The sequence below is a fragment of the Aplysia californica genome, unplaced genomic scaffold (assembly GCF_000002075.1).
Source record: "Aplysia californica isolate F4 #8 unplaced genomic scaffold, AplCal3.0 scaffold00435, whole genome shotgun sequence".
NCBI lineage: Eukaryota > Metazoa > Mollusca > Gastropoda > Aplysiida > Aplysiidae > Aplysia > Aplysia californica.
Genome location: NW_004797705.1, coordinates 515,164 through 532,150, shown reverse-complemented (window position 1 = coordinate 532,150; position 16,987 = coordinate 515,164). Strand labels below are relative to the sequence as shown.

The window sequence follows — 16,987 nt, the reverse complement described above, 5'->3', positions numbered from 1 at the left end:
TGTTCACCTCTCTGGCTTCAACAGCACAAAGTCTGCTTCGACTATCAAGGCACCCCGGAAGGAGCGGGTCACAAGAGTGTGACAAACATACAAAAGTAGAGGAAAATGGCGATAGTAAGGATTAGGAAAGAAAAAGCAGCAGTTCCCTGTTGAAGTTCAGGCACAGTTATGAGCGTGACATTGACGAATCAGCCCATTTGCAATTACAATTCTACTGTGCATAAGAACATGGTTAATGTCCCCCCTTTGGGAATGGCCTAAAGACACTTCAGTCAGTAGCACCGCCCCGAGGGGTAGGGAACACTTATCAATGACTTTTTTACACAGTCTCAATTCACAGATAAAAATATGAGCATGAGTCATGTCTTTACCCCAGAGACTAAAGAGTACTTGATCCTTTTACCATTGTGTACACCAAATGCATACCTTAGCCTACAGTGGTATCTAACAGTCAACACAAAGGGGCTTAGGCGCATGGGTCTTCGGCCAGCAGGGCACAAAGGGGTAACCAACAAATCCAGTGGGGTAAGAACACAGTGGACTTTCTAAAACTTTTTATCAGTTTTGAAACATCCAGGGACAGAAACTCCCTTTATATTCATCACTTTCTAAACATGATTTGTACTTCAGAACAAAACATACACCGGTACACAAAAAGTAAATAAAGTATCCTAGGCTAATACTTTTTATTGCCATAGAACAAACTGGAGTATGCAATATCACACCAGAAATCACAAAACAAAGGAACTAACAGATTAACAATTTTGAAAAAAACAAAATTCTCTCGTAAATTGAATAACTAAGCAGACACATAGAACCAAAAAGAAGTGTAATAAAACCTGAAGAACACTTTATCACACAAAAGAGGCATACTGACTTAAGAAATGGATAGAATCAAGATGTGTATGTATTCATTATTCTAATTTTTCGCACATTTTACATTAACACTGGGCACATGATAAATCTGCATAAATGATGGATACAGAAAATAACACTGGCGTCTGTTGTGTCTGCATACATCCCATAGGCTGTCTCTCATTCAACATTTAACGGGGAGTTTAGATGGAGGATACCGGTACTACTATTTCTCTGTTACACTGTATTTCGTTTTACCATTTTTGTTGATGACACATATATGCTGTGGAAGAGATACAAAAAAACACATAGGAACGTGTTATTTTAAAATTAAAAAATACTGAATCCCCTAACACATTTCACATATATAATACAGTTGCATAGACATGCAGACCTACCAACCCTCTGGAGAAAAAAATTGGAGCATCTAACTTAACATCCATATTCCGCGACTAAGTGTTTCCTTTAAGTATTTTAACCCAAAAAAATTATCATTTTTAGCTTAGGCGTTATGTAGACCAACAGGAAGTTACCATTGACTTCTGACCTGTTGCCAGGCCTGAATGTTTGTAAACGAGCAACACGTACGGACTTCTTTGTTGCGATAGCTTCACTTTCATTGCTCCTGACAACGTAATTAAGCATGCTCCCCTCAATATAAAAGCTGGAATTTGATTGGCTATTGTTTTTAAACCTGGCCCATCAAAGTTCGTGGACTAAAGTTTTCCATAGAAGAGGCTGAGGCCATCTGTGTACATAATTATACAGTGTGTGCGGTTCCCGCTCCGGGCTGTGTGTCGTAGATCTACAGCAGGCGCATTACTCGGTTCACGTGTTGTGTGTCGTAGATCAACAGCGTGAGCTAGTGATGGGTGAAGGGTTTTCCTGACCCATTTTCTGAATCGACGAGACATCCGATCCGTGTTAGGCAGAGTTTGGAAAAAAAATCTGAGTTTCGCATATTCCGTCGGAGTCATTCAAAATGAAAAAAATATTGGAGAAATTACAATAAAATCGGAGCAGTTGGCAGGTCTGGACACGTAAAAACAGGTATGCATTGATGCAAGCACATATGAGAGGGCTCTATTTTTTTCATCTAAATAGAGACTACAGTGTGTTCCCCAATAAGAGAAAAGGGCTCCCTTGAACAACATGAACAACAAGTAACATCAAATAGGAGAGAATATCTGGAAAATAGTGTTCACCTCAAAGAAAAGAGAAGAACTGTACTCTGAAAAGTGCAAGAAATTTCTTCTGGCATTAGAAAATGTCAAAGAAAAGATGAAGTGTATGTTTAGTGAAAAAGTCTCACCCCAAGGTCACGGAAGTACTCATTGAAGTCCAAAGCATATCCAACTAGAAAAACATCAGGAACCTCAAAGCCAATATCTGAGGAAACAATTATCACAATCGACATGTGCAAAATATAAAAGGAAAAATATCAAGCATACTCATTAATCACATCATAATTTTTATGTTTCAATATCACTCAGAAAGTGGTGTCGGTAGCCTAGTGGTTACCAGACTCGTAATCATAAGATTGCGGGTTCGGGGGTTCGAGCCTCAGCTCGGTCCGACGTTGTGTCCTTGGGAAAGGCACTTTACACAAATTTTCCAATTGGCTCGGTCTTTTCGGAGATGGACTTTAAACTCGGAGGTCCCGCCCCTTAAATAACCTAATAGTGTTGATAGGGACGTTAAACCCATACGATTTCACCATTTTTTAAACTCAGAAAATCCTGCACCGCCAATGGACAAATTTTATGACTCAGCATGCAGCAGCAAACATGGAAGCAGAAATGAAGAAAAGTAATATTTTTCCAACCCTGTGTGCTTTAGGGAAATTTAAAGTAAATAGAGGTTCCAAAGTCAACCTGACTCTGTGTGCTACACACATGAATTATAAAATAAAATTTAACAGAAAAGTAGATGACATGTTTCTATGAGGCGATATCTTGTTCATACTTCGAACGTGGGTGGTTAGTGGGTGCTCTGGTGTGGTTTGCTCCTTCTTTCTTATCAAACATCTATCGTCCTGATCTCTCCTTTTTTTTTTTTTTTTGTTTGTTACTCACTTGTAACACCTCTAATCTTCGGCACTTATATGACTGCAAGTGCCGGAAAACTCTTACTTAAACTAAACTAAATATTTCGAACATAATATGGCTTTCCCCTTAAAGAGAGCGGCATTGACAGCGAAGTGCAAATGTACAGCAACCAAGAGTAAGTCTCCTGTCAACTCTAGTTTAAAATAAATTGTGCATATTTCCCCAAGCATCGTAGTAAGGCACTAGTACAGTGGAAACCAGATATAACAGGGATGGTGGGACCGGAGAAAAAGTCCTGTTGTATCAGATCCCTGTTAAATCAGAAATGCAAGGGTAGTAAGCATTTGAGGACTAATCCAGCTGTATTTATTCACGGGTAGTTTCCCTTGCCACAAATACCCACGAACACGGGTTTTGGCAATGTGGCAGGCCTGTGCATGACACATTGCGAGTGCGTGTAGCAAGGCTTAGGGCTAGATCGAAGTCTGCAGTACATCACAGCCCTCTGTCGCTTCACCCGCTCCGTGAGCATGCAGTAGCGTGGCTTGCGTGGGCTTGCTCCATCACTGCGTTACTCTCTCTCTTACTTTTTACACATTGTTATCAAGCCTTTGTCCCTGCCACAACCGATTGGGCTCCGATGAGGCCCTGTTATTGCCAATAACTTTTAATAGAGACAAAGAGTAGGAGAAAACGGGGATTTTAAAAATCCCCGTTATTACCGGATCCCTGTTAATACAGGGCCTGTTATATATGGTTTCCACTGTATGTCATCGTTCAGAAAAAAAAACCCACGCTATTCTCTGTTCGAATAATTGTGAGGCGTTGTGGTGAAATCAGATGCACGTCCAAATAATCAAATGTGGGAAACCAGCATTTTTCCAATAGTTTGACAATTTTTCATGACTTTTTGTTTTATAGCTCAACACCTCACATCCATTTAAAAACACATTTTTTGGTGAATTTTACAGAAACATGTTGGTTAAAGGCATAAAAAGTGGAAACTTTCAGTTTTCAAAGCAATCTCCAGCTATGGAAATCGCAAAATTTTGGAAGCCATTTTCTTCCCATTTATTTACATCTGAAACAAGGAAACCCAAACCTCCTTCAATTATAAATATATTAATTTCTATTCAAGATCACATAAATGGCAATACTTACAGTCTGGTTTGTAGCCAACACTCAGGGGAGTTCTTTTAACCAATAGACTGTGAAAAAAATACAAACAGACAAAATAAAAAGAACAAGCTCTTAACATTCAGAAAAATCATGATCACCAATAAGTAAATGAAAGTCATTTTGCCATGCCATGCTAAACACAATATTGTGGGCATTTAAGAGTTTTACTATTTGAATTGGTAAAACTCGAAAAACAGCCTCAATTTGATCTATCATGTATGTAATATAGCTGTGTGGAGATTTGCAGACCTGCCAACTTTTCAAAGACTGAAATCCGGAAAAATGACCTCTTTCCTAAAACAGAAATAGGGATTAATGTGACCAGAGATGATGTTTGTTAGTCAATCATCCCCAAGCTTTAACCATAGAAGTTTAACTGAATTTCCAAGTATGTGTTGAATAGTAAGTAATGGATAGTCAGTGCCACAAGTGCTACATTCAACTTAGAAAACAGATTGGGATTTTTTTTAAACTATGAACTGAAAAAAAAGTAGAAGACACATACCAGTCTGGGGCCCACAAACATTTTACGTCATGATGGTGTTTCTTTTCTCTACTTTAAAGGCAATGTAGCCCAGAGAGGTCACGAGGCAGATATAATTTAAAAAGCAGGAACAAAAACTAATAGAAGAGAAAAATAGAGGGCAAATAAAAAGACAATGAGTACCTTGCCACCTTGATTGACTTTGGTTCCACTTTTTTCAGAAGCTCCAGCAAGTGCTGCATTGTTTTACCAGTGTCTATGATGTCTTCTACAATTAAGACATTCTGAGGAGAAATAACATGAGAAATTAAATCATGTTATGTGAGCCTTTGATTTCAGGGAATATCTTGTATTCGTAATATGATATAATCAGATTAATTTTTCACTGGATGAAATTAATAGGAGTGCTATCCCAGCTTCTGCATGCCCAAAGTTATAATGTGGTTATAGGTCCAAAATGCATTTTTCTCAGAAAAATCAAAGTTCAAATATTCCTGAATCATATTTCAGAAGGATTTTATTCCATTCTATCTGTAAGTAGTATAAAAACTAGTGGTGTCTGAGGGGAAATTTGTTATAAATAATGGCTCAAATGCATCTGTTTTTGACTTTTCATTTGCAAGCCAAGTAGGATTTATTTCTACATAAATTATATGAAAATTTTAAGTGTTTTCTAAACTACACCATGAATTATAGTGCACATGAGTAGCCTACAGTTGATTACATTCCAGAGAAACTACTTAAATGCAATAATCATGTTTGATCTTAGTTCTCACGTGTTCGTCGTCTTGCTTTTCTATAGACTTTTACATAACCTTACCCTTTCTGTACCAGACACCGATACACCTCTGTCTTTCTTCAAACCATAGTATTATTATGCTGCTGAGTAGAGGTACAAAAAGAGTTAGTGTCCTCCAGCAAATTGATTGATGTTTATGGTACAGTAGTCTCCGCCTAAGATCCCGACAACTGCTGCAATGGTCAGGGAAGAGTTCACGGTTCCATGTGATCCCGCCTGGAGCGAACGTGTAGGCCATCCCCACCCAGCGAGTGATGCAAGTTTAGGGGGAGAGCTCAGGTGTGAGTGCGATGTTCAGGGAAAACAAACGAGTCGGTCAGTTCACACCCCGGTGTGATCCCGTCTGGGACAAACATTGTATCGCTTCATCAAGTTTTACTTGTATGTGATCACATTCATGATAGTGGCTGATCTTTGACGCAACGGACCGTTTATTGATCTCAACTTTTCACTCTTGGTTGATCGGCTGTGCCCGCCTGGGTTTTTGTTTAGCAAATTATGATCTGAAATGCGGGATCTTAGCCGAATGTAGACCATCAGAGCGGGATCTTAGGGGTGACTTCTGTATAGTAAAAATTCTGTTTTCCTAAAACAACGGGATCTTAAGCGATGGGATCTTAGACGGAGACTACTGTATTGAATATCAAATTATACAAGTGAATCAAGAAGGTACGGCACTTTTTATTTTATTTTATAGAACAATAAAATTATTTGACTTAGAATCTAGTATTTTTCTCAAAAACGTATTTTCGCACCTTTGATTATGACATTACCAAAATCTCCAAATGTATTCAAAATATCAAAAAAATGTGAAACACCAGCAGATACTGAATTTAAAAGCTTATACAAAACTACATGTGCCTTAATCTCAATTTTGAAAATTGCAAACATTGGCCTTTTTGTCAAGCACACTCATATATGTGCTCATATATAAATGTGTAAGAGTGAAAGGTGAGAGTGAGAGAGAGAGTGAGAGAAAGAGAAAGAGAGAGAGAGAGAGGGAAAGGGAGAGGGGGAAAGAGAGAGGGCGAGAGAAAAATGGGAGGCTAGGGAAGGAAAGAAGGTAGGAGAGAAAAATATAAGCCTGTGCAAGACTCCCGAGCCATAATACAGTAGTCTCCGCCTAAGATCCCACTGTTTTAAGAAAACAGAATTTTTACTATACAAAAGTCACCCCTAAGATCCCGCTCTGATTCACTCTGAAGGTCTACATTCGGGTAAGATCCCGCATTTCAGATCATAATTTGTGGAATAAAAACGCGGGCGGGCACAGCCGATCAACCAAGAGTGAAAAGTTGAGATCAATAAACGGTCCGTTGCGTCAAAGATCAGCCACTATCATGAATGTGATCAAATACACGTTGTAAAACTCGATGAAGCGAAACAATGTTTGCCCCAAGTGGGATCACACCCGGGTGTGAACTGACCAACACGTTTGTTTTCCCCATGTATCGCACTTGCATCTGAGCTCTCCCCCTAAACTTACATCACTCGCTGGGCGGGTAGGGCCTACATGTTCGCTCCAGGTGGGATCACATTGAACTCTTTCTTGACTGTTGCAGCAGTTGTCTTTACTCCCGAATTTGAGAGACAGAATTTTAATTGGTGTGGTCACAACGTAATGGTGTGTAACGACACAGGCGGTGTGTGTGTGTGTGTTGGGGGGGGGGGGGGGAGGGAAACTTGGTCAGAGATGGAAAGCTATATATTTTCGACAGGTAAAGGGGACGGTCAACTGGATAAGCGTAGATCTTGAGACTCATGATAAGTGAAAATGGCACGCCTCATGCCACTATGCACTGTGATAGGTCATCAAGGTTAACCACTCTTCGCTCGCCATGTGTCATAAACCCACCCAGGGGTCACATTAGTTCGTTTTAGAGTGGAGGAAGACTATTTTATCGATCGTGAGCCTTAACATGGGTCACCATAGATTCTTCCCTGGGTTCGTCGGTTAAGATCCCAGTTCGCCTAAGATCCCGCATTTCCTTGCTCCCAAGCACCGCGATCTTAGGCGGAGACTACTGTATATGTGAGGCATCGTGGTTAAATCAGGCGCTCGTCAAAATAATGAAATAAAAGAAATCGGCACTTTTTGGCCGACGGGCAATTTCTTTACTATTTTCTTTTTTTGGCTCAACGCCTTTTACGTCCATTTAAAAACACACTTTTATGTGGATTTGAATGAAAACAGTTGATTAAAGGCACAAAAAATATATTTTCAGTTTGCAAGGACTCACAGGCAATGAAAGTTACCTAACTTTGGCGGCTATTTTCTCGCTAATTTTACCTCTGAAACCAGGCGACCTTGACCTTCAAAGGCAATTATTTTGACTTCTATATGTGATTATTTTTTCACCAAAAGGAAGGCAAATAGACAGGCTTTGAAGTGATACCAATAACCCCATATGACCAAAAATTGACGAGCGCCCGATTCCACTACGCCGTGACACTTCATCATCATCAAGTGCCAAATCTGCGACAGACATCGGCGATCATGGTTCTCCATTCATTCCTTTGCTCGCATGCTCTCAAAATAGCCATGTTTAACTGATCTTTCCCTGTTAACCATTTGTTTGGGTTCCCCAAGTAAGTTGTTCTGGGCCTTCCCCTGCCTCGTTTGCCCTCAATTTTGGCCGAGACACATATTCTAAGCAAAATACTCAAAAATACTCACCTTTCCTTTGAGTCCATCTAAATTGTCACAACCAATCACTTCGATATCCCCAGAAGACTTTTCATTCTATGAAAAAAACAAAAAACCAAGGAAAGATAATTCAGTCACAGTAGCAAAAATTGGAAAACAGACTATCATGTCAGTTCTGCCAGTATTTATAATCCATATTTAAAACTTAAATTATAACAATAATAATAAATGACATTTATATAGCGCTCAACCCCAATTAAAATACACAGGTTCTGAGCACTTACTTACACCAAAAAAAAGTTGAAATCTCTTTGGAAATCTTTGGACAGTCTCTCTAAAAACAGGTGCATAACGCACTCTTTTTTAAAAACAAATTACCTATAAAATGTTTCCTTACCACTCTTCAACAGAGTAAACTTTCTTCTTTCACACAACAAAGAGAATATAATTGATCCTTTCCCATTTTTCCATTGATAAGCCCACATTGTACTCTCAGTTACTGACTATTGACATTCCAGAGTAATTAGGTTTGTACCATGTCACACCATCCCGCATATAATATATAAATTAACATTCCACTAAATGTCGCTTTGAAGGACAAATAACAACAAAAGCAAACATTAACCCCAGCCATAAACAGACCACTTCTTCCAGAGAAAATTCTTACCCCAGCATAAAGGGAACCAAATTTGTTTCTTGTGCCCTACAAAGCATAGTCGCTTTGGCCAGACCAAATACAAAACATACAGCACACTTAATTGTAACACTTATTAACCCTGCCACCGGTTATCCTCTAGATAAAGAGGTAGATGTCAAGAACTCATGAACACTGTATATCGTATCTAAAAAAAAAACCCTATAAAAATGACAAGATGAGGACCTATGAGGAGCCTAAAAAGAAACACACAAGTAACTACAAATGAAAAAATTATGGGAGCAAGCTACGATCCCAAAAAACTGAATAAGTACATGCACATAATAATAGCATTTATGCTGCGCATTTCCATTTTCTAAAAAATGCTTAAATTGCATTACTTTAATATAAATATCACACCTTAAAAATTAATGGATATGTGTGAAAGTAAAACATAGTACTATGCATATATATATATATATATCATGTAAAAAACTTTATGAGAAAAATAGTCACGGAGGGAGCCTGGCAACATGTATACTAAAAATACACAATGCAATAAAAACTCACCAACGGTCAGAATAAAATTGAAACTTGAATAGCTAGAAACAGTCAAAAAAACATTCATTCTCTAAATTAAAAAAACTTTCTCTCTCACACATTATTTTTTCAGTCTCACGGTCGGGCATACACATGCATGTATTATAACAGTTCATCGTTCTGACAGGAATGCGTCAAAGATCTCACCTCTCAGTGAAACCACATGTGGGTCGCCATGACATCAGTTGCAAAGAATGCTTTCAACTTATTTTAAGAATGAGAGGTGGGGGTTAAATTAAAGTTTACCCTCAATATTTAGGACAGCAAATAAGAGATACTGTTCTGGATCACAAAAGTACAGTCGTTGAGGCTAAAACTTTTCCCAACGTTAGGGAATACATTTTGTAATGGACGAGCGTTAATACTGCTGTCTCAAATTTCTTTAACTAGTTATCTTTCGAGTATAACCTTCAGTTTCTTTAGCTGCTCTGAAGTCACTGTAAACCTATTTCCATAGGTGTTTGTTTTCATCATTCCCTTTTGCATAAATTGGCATTGGAGAAAGAGAGAGAGATATCTGGATCACAAAAGTACAGTCGTTGAGGCTAAAACTTTTCCCAACGTTAGGGAATACATTTTGTAAAGGAGCGTTAATACTGCTGTCTCAAATTTCTTTAACTAGTTATCTTTCGAGTATAACCTTCAGTTTCTTTAGTTGCTCTGAAGTCACTGTAAACCTATTTCCAAAGGTGTTTGTTTTCATCATTCCCTTTTGCATAAATTGGCATTGGAGAAAAGGCAATGTCAGTTCAATTATCTTTGGACCAAGTGATTAACAGGGATTTCAGTACTATCAGAAACAAGTATCAAAATACAGAAAATTTGGTTCTCACTTGATGTGTTCATCAAACGTTGACAAAAAAGTGTTTCAGTCGTCCCTCCTCCAATCTATATTACCCCCCCCCCCCCCCCTCCACAACCCGAAAAGAATAAGCCCGAAAACAACTTACCACATAGCTTTTGATGCGAATAAAGTCAACTGACATTGGCACAGACTGGTCGCTGTTTCTGTTCAAAAGTTGCATCTTGTTGCAGAGATCTGTGAAGAACTTATATCCTCCTTTGAGAACACACAGGCCCACAATAGCATCAGTGCCAAAGTCAGATATTATATCCCGTGCCAGACGCTCAGTTCTAGAAAATGAAACATAAAAATTTATTAATTTTCCTGTTAAATTACTAAACAAAACTTTCAAATTTACATGTACCTGGGTGAATTATACCAATAAACATTGTTTCAACCTTTAACTCTGAAGTTTACTGAGGAACTTAACTCTCTCTATCATATAAACTGAAATTTAAAAATAATTCTAATAAACACAAACAGTGCATTTTAACTTCGACTTCTTGTTTTAGAATTTCTAACGACCTGATCATATAAATCTGTTTAGTGCCTTCAATGTCTCACATTTTGCTCAATTATATTATATTATACAAAAGCTTGATAACAATTTTACAATATATTGTTCATCAGCACACTAAGCACTGCCACAAAATGAAAAACTGCTTCAGACTACATCTCTTTATCATTTATGCGTATTACAAGTGCCAGGAGGAACAACTGCATCACTGTAAAATGAATCAAGCTTTGAACATGAATCGAGTCAATACACATTTGGAAGCACTCCCAGAAGTCCAAGAAGTAATAATGAAAATGAAGCTCAACTTTTAAACCCTTCTATAAAGGTAATCTACTCAGCAGGACAATTTATTTTGCTTAATCTTACGATGATGGCTTTTCTCTTAATATGATCAGCAAACATACATACATACCTGTCATGAATAAGTCCCTCCGGGATGAGAACATGAGACAGGTCATTTTCGTAGTGTTTTGGGATACAAAACTGATCCAGAGAGTAGCCCTGGTCATCATCCGATATCTTTCCACCAGAACATTTTTTGAAAAGAAAAAAAAAAAAGAAAGATAAAAGGCACTGGAGTAGTGAATTTGCAAATCAGCTAAATTTCAAGTTCAGACAACCCATGGTTTCTCAAACATCCAGTAGTTTTCTTATCCCTAATATGATTTTCATCACTATCACCAGCACCACCATAATCCCCTTTACTATAATTTTAATAAATATTATTATCCTAATATAATATCATTATTCATTATTACATTTCATCTGCAATAAATGATACATTCAAATAATCATACTATATAGTCAGCAGGCACAACACCAGACACTTTATTAGTCTAGTTACATAGGTCCTTAGTCTTTTCTTCTCTTTTGGTCAAGTTGAGAGTTGATGAGCAAAAAATTATAATTTTAATGTGTTATAAAAATTCCTTTGAAAAGAATTTGAAATATTTATCACGACGTGGTGGAATTAGGCGCTCGTCAATTTTTGGACATTTGGATTTATTGGTATCCTTTTAAAGCTTGTTCATTTGTCTTGCTTTCAGTGAAAAAGTACTTATACACCATTTACCATGTATAGAAGTCGAGATTTTGTGATTGAAAGAGGTGGGGGTTGCCTCGTTTCAGGAGTAAAATTAGCGAGAATATGGCTTCCAAAGTTTGGCAGTTTCGAAAGGTTAAAAGTAAATTGAAACTGCAAATTTAAATTTTTGTACCTTAAATCAACATTTTACAGTAAAATTCACACAGAAATGTGTTTTTAAATGGACCTTACAGGTGTTTAGTCACTAAACGGGCAGAAAAATGCCAGTTTCTTCTATTTCATTATTTTGTCGAGTGAGATTTCACCACGATGCCTCACATAATATGCAGTTACAGAGGCTTACAGAGACCCAATTTTGTTTACGTATTCAGTTGCATGTCTGATTTTAAAAACACAGTTGTGGCATCATTATAGCACAGGAATTGTTAAAATCCCCATTCAGGTAGCAGTCGGCCAACAAGGGGAAATCAAGAAAAGCCTGCCACAAAAACTTCTGAGTATGTTATTTATAAAAACAAGCAGGTTTTTTGCAGACTCAAAATCCAAGTACAGGAAATTTGAAAACTAATTGGTGATATATGTAAAAACAAAGTTAACATTTCCTGAAATTGTCAAATACGAGACAACTTTGCGAGACAAAGGGACAATCATGAAGAAAGAAGAGAGAGTAATATGTAACAAGAACCTAGAAATACAGTCAAACCTGCTCAAACGGTCACCTGAGACAATCCCCTGTACAATGACCACTTCCCACTCCCTCCCTTGCATTTTTAATACATTATAAGGCTAGTACCGCACGACGACATTTTTGTCTAGGACAGGACTGTCCTGTCCCACCGTCCATTTTTTGCATGTCAAAACAGATACCGCACTAGCACAGGACTGATCTCCGGCACATAAGGCCGCTTTTTTGTTGTTGCCCTCGGTGGGGTTAAAAATGCATTTAAAAAATGTCCCAACTTTTGTCCAAATTAAAAAAATTTCCGTGATCAGCGACTCATAATTACCAAAAATCAGAAGGGGAACACAATATAATGCCCGATTACAAAGTTAAATTGTGTGTGTGTGTGTGTGTGTGTGTGTGTGTCCATGTGCGCACGCTTCACCGGGTGACCTTGATTCACAATTTCACCATTGACAATCAATAAAAAAAATTATTTGCTAAAATTTACATAGTACCGCATCAAATCAGGTTCGCCACAAGCCATTTCTTGCTTATTTAGAGACGCTGATTCCGAATACGAAATCAGTTTTGAGATGCGATAATTATTTTTAAAATTTTGTGCCCCAATTTGAATCCTGCATGGCGGCAAATTTTACAGTTATTTAAATATGCCACAACGCGCAAGTCCGGGACTGGGATCTATGTCCTGTCCCACCGATTTTATAGCAATTCACAACTGCTCGGGACTCATTGCGACAAAAATGTCCTGTCATAATAGATGCGGTACATTACACTCTACTAATTCAAAGGTTTCAAAATCCAGACGGGTCTGTCTCAGGACAAACTGTCGTAGTGCGGTACTAGCCTTAATGATACTGTCCGAGACATCCACCTCTGTAAAAGTACCATGGATGGCCATCACGGTTTCAACAGTAATTTAAAGGAGCAAATACTACAAGGCCATAGGACCTCACCATAATATTCTTAGAAACAAAAAGCTTGGTGTACTAAAAAAAAAGTTCTTTAAAAGCCCGAAATCATTTCAGGTTTGAAATAGCAAACTCTTTAGAAATATGACATAAAAACTCTACAAAAAGAATTTAGGCAACTTTTTATTAAAAAATTGATATTTGTGCTAGCTTGTGTCAGCAATCCATCTAACTTAAACTGTGAATATCACATTATGCCCATATAAATGTGCAATGGAAGTAAATTCTGGGACAACCTTTATTGAATACTGATTGAAGCGAGTGATGTTTGGTGTCAAAAAGGAACTTTCATGTACAGATGATATCCAAGAAAAGAGTTTCTGAGCTTTCCATCTCGTTCTCAGAATGCCAGATAAATGACTGTGTACCTGTAGATATTAGCACATTGAAAACACCACGAGAGACCATAATAATAAAAAAAACTTTTGCATTCAATAGAAATTGGTCTTATTTGTCAAAATTATATGAGTTATATATGACGCGCTGAAATCAAGCTCTCGTCAATTTTTGGACATGGTACAGAGTTTAATGGTGGTGTCTTCCTAAAGCTTGTTCGTTTGTCTTGCTGTGGATGAAAAAAATATCCATTTATCTTGAATACAAGTACAAGTGGAGATTTTTGCAAATGGAGGAGGCGGGGGTCACCTGGTTTTAGAGGTAAAATTAGTGAGAAAGGCCGCCAAAGATTAGTTATAATTTCCTTGGCTTAACAGTCCATAGACACTGAAAATTTACATTTTTTTGTGCCTTTAATCAATGCTTTTCAGTAAAATCCACACAGAAATTGGGCTCTTATCACAAACCTGCAGAAAAAGTCAATTTCTTTTTGCCCTTTTTTTTTTGTCCCCCCCACTCCCCTTTCCTTGTTGCCTTTCCCCCAGGCGTTATTTTAACATGCGATTAAAAGTAGAAATGAGGCAAACTATTTTTAGGTAAGGCGCCCATCTTGTTTGACGTCAGACCAGGATACCCCTCCGATCACGTGACTACATCTAAGTATAGACAACCGCATGGCACCAAAGATGGAAGTGTCTATGTATATTATGCATAATCTACACCTTTCTCTCGGAAGTTCTGATAGCTGATTTGATAGCGCGTCTGCGTTTGATGTCGGGCAATGACTTTTGGAGCGGTTAGATTCCGGTCCCGGACAGTTTTTTTTTTCTCTTTTCCTCCTCCCGACTGACCAACAGTTCCATAAATTATAGGCCTAATTTGTAGAGTTGCTTTGAAGTTGTTGCTTATTTCTAAAAATGTATTAGTGATTAAAAATGCAGGAGAGGGGGGGGAGGGGTTGGTAGATCTAAATTTAGATCTAGATCAAGTCCTCCTGAGTCTTTACAGCAATTTTTGTGCGGTCTTCCATCATGTCCAAGTAGGCCTACTAGATCTAGATCTAGATCTAGATCTAATCTAGAATCTAGATCTAGGAAATCCGAAATGTTACCGAAAACACGTCGTTCCATGTGGGTATCCCAGGAAGTGATGACATCACATTACTAAAATTAGCAGCCAATCAGAAAGATGCGTCATTTCTACGTTTAATGGCATGTGTTATTTTACAGAGCATTCGGAGAAATAGAGTTCAAGTTTATTTTACCAAGCGTTCAGAGAAATAGAGTTTAAGTTTGTTCCCGAGTGCTCAGAGAAAGAGAGCCGGCCATAAAATTTTAGTCTGCAATACTTAAACTTAAAGTGTATTTCAGACAAAACCAAAAGGTGCCTTACTGATATGACTTTGGTATCAACCTGAATAATTACTGTTGAGACCTGAGTACTCAACAGGTTTCAGTCAGATTTAATGGAAACATTGTTTTTTAATAGGGAGTGTATACAGACCCGGTAACCGGGAACAAAGTCACAAAGTATACAGACCCGGTAGGGGAACTCTTTTGTGATTTCGGAAAGTTTCAGCGCCCTCTTGGTTCAGGGTAGACCTAGGTTTTTCTAGATCTATGGCCTAGGTCTAGATCTAGACAGACAGAAATAAATCATTGATCTAGTTTCGAGGCTAGCCTCGATCTAGAATCTAGATCTAAATTGAAGATTGCGGATGTTTTTCCGATGAACGATCGTTTTTCCTCCGTTTTGGAGTTGGAGGAATCACAATTTGAAGAAAAGAACAATGTCATAATTTCAATCGAGCTGTCATCCTCTCTCTCTCTTTCTCTCTCTGCCTGTATATCGCTCGCAGTCTCTTTTTCTTTGTTTGTCTCTGTCTTTCTTTCTCCCCACCTATTTCCCACTCTATCTTTCTCTCGTTCCCTTCTGCCAACTGGGGTATGTCATACATTTTGCTAGCATAGCACTTCCCCCTGCTCACACACACACACACACACACACACACACACACACACACACACACACACACACACACTACCGGTTCTGGGCGCCGAAACTTTCCAAAATCACAAAAGAGTTCCCCTACCGGGTCTGTATACTTCGTGACTTAGTTCCCGGTACCAGGTCTGTATACACTTCGTTTTTAATATAGGCCTAGATCTAGATTTAAACAATGCTTTAAACAAAACTGAAAACCGGCTCTCCCTAAACATGCACAGTGAGTCAGTGCTTACAAGTTACAGTGTGTAATATAGGCTAACACAATTAAATCAAAGCTTAAAGTCGTTAAAGTTATAGATATCTAAATCTAGATATCTAATCTAGATCTAGATTCTAGATCTAGATCTAGAGTCTAGATCTAATCTAGTATGGATCTAGTTAGTAGATAGAAACACAACTCTATAACTATAACTAGACCTACCTAGACTACCATCATTATGCACACAGCAACAACAAAATTAAAGGCCTCTTTACAGTAAGCCCTAGATCTATATCTATATTAAGTGACTTTGAATAATAAACTAATCTAGATCTAGATCTAGATCTAGACTTTAGATCTAGAATCTAGATCTAGATCTAGAATATATATCTAGACTACTAGATCTAGATCTAGATCTAAATCTAGCTAGACTCTAGATTTTAACACACATCTTTTTTAATAACTTGCTCTATCATATTGTACTAGATCTATAAATCTAGATCTAGTCTCTAGATCTAGAGTCTAGATTCTATATCAAATTAATTTTTAGAGCCCTGCATTAGAACTATTATAACATGTCGTTGTCATAGCTTACCTTAATAAAAGACTGGGGAGAAGTCATGATCAATCAAATAGGATTATAAATTGTAGTAGATCTAGATGTAGTAAAGGATTATAGTGGAGGAACTCAAAGACTTCGAAATCTGTCTTGGAGGTGAAGGCCTGCAGTTTCGTTTTGAAATGTTGTGGACTGTTCACGTGGAGTTTCTAGCAGAAGAAAACCGTTGATATTCCACGTCCACTTGGCACGAGAAACAGGCTTGGCCAACTCACTAGCCTAGGTGACAAGAATCTAGGTTTAGCTCAAGACTGGCACTGACTTCGCAGACTCTGTTTGTCCTGTGCGTTGTGCGTGTGCTGAGTGCTGGGCTCAGGGCTGGAATTGGAGCCTAGTTGAGTGGACAGTAATAATGATGGGCAGGTATCGATTCTAGATATCGATACTTATATACTTATTGGTTTTGGTATCGATATCGATATCTGTTCTGAACATCGATACCTGTGTGTTATCAAAGATAGTACATAACAAGATGGGCCACTTCTCTCTTTGAGCCAATTAAAAAAGTGTCCTCAAAATTT

At 38.0% G+C, this 16,987-nt stretch overlaps 1 protein-coding gene across 2 annotated transcripts; it reads right to left on the bottom strand.

Moving 5' to 3' along the window:
- Positions 1-541: 541 nt before the first annotated feature.
- On the bottom strand, positions 542-16,827 carry LOC101861379 (hypoxanthine-guanine phosphoribosyltransferase). Of its 2 annotated transcripts, XM_035971430.1 has the most exons (9): positions 16,443-16,827; positions 13,542-13,673; positions 11,020-11,126; positions 10,197-10,380; positions 8,043-8,108; positions 4,750-4,850; positions 4,065-4,111; positions 2,168-2,244; positions 542-1,138 (listed from the first exon to the last, which is right to left on the bottom strand). In XM_035971430.1, exons 1-9 carry the CDS (start codon positions 16,467-16,469, stop codon positions 1,082-1,084), a joined length of 798 nt encoding a protein of 265 aa, XP_035827323.1. In that variant the 5' UTR covers positions 16,470-16,827; the 3' UTR covers positions 542-1,081. The 2 variants fall into 2 exon arrangements, with proteins under 2 accessions (XP_035827323.1, XP_005104831.1); XM_005104774.3 differs by lacking the exon at positions 13,542-13,673 and having other exon boundaries at positions 16,443-16,824.
- Positions 16,828-16,987: the final 160 nt, after the last annotated feature.

Bases quoted from the DNA above. Each gene is read 5' to 3' on its own strand.
- LOC101861379 (XM_035971430.1), bottom strand. From the start codon at position 16,469: ATGACTTCTCCCCAGTCTTTTATTAAG. The intron at 11,127-13,541 runs GTTGTCCCAGAA...TCTGGTGGAAAG, and splicing joins TCAATCAGTATTCAATAAAG to ATATCGGATGATGACCAGGG. The intron at 10,381-11,019 runs GTATGTATGTAT...TTCATTTTCTAG, and splicing joins GAGGGACTTATTCATGACAG to AACTGAGCGTCTGGCACGGG.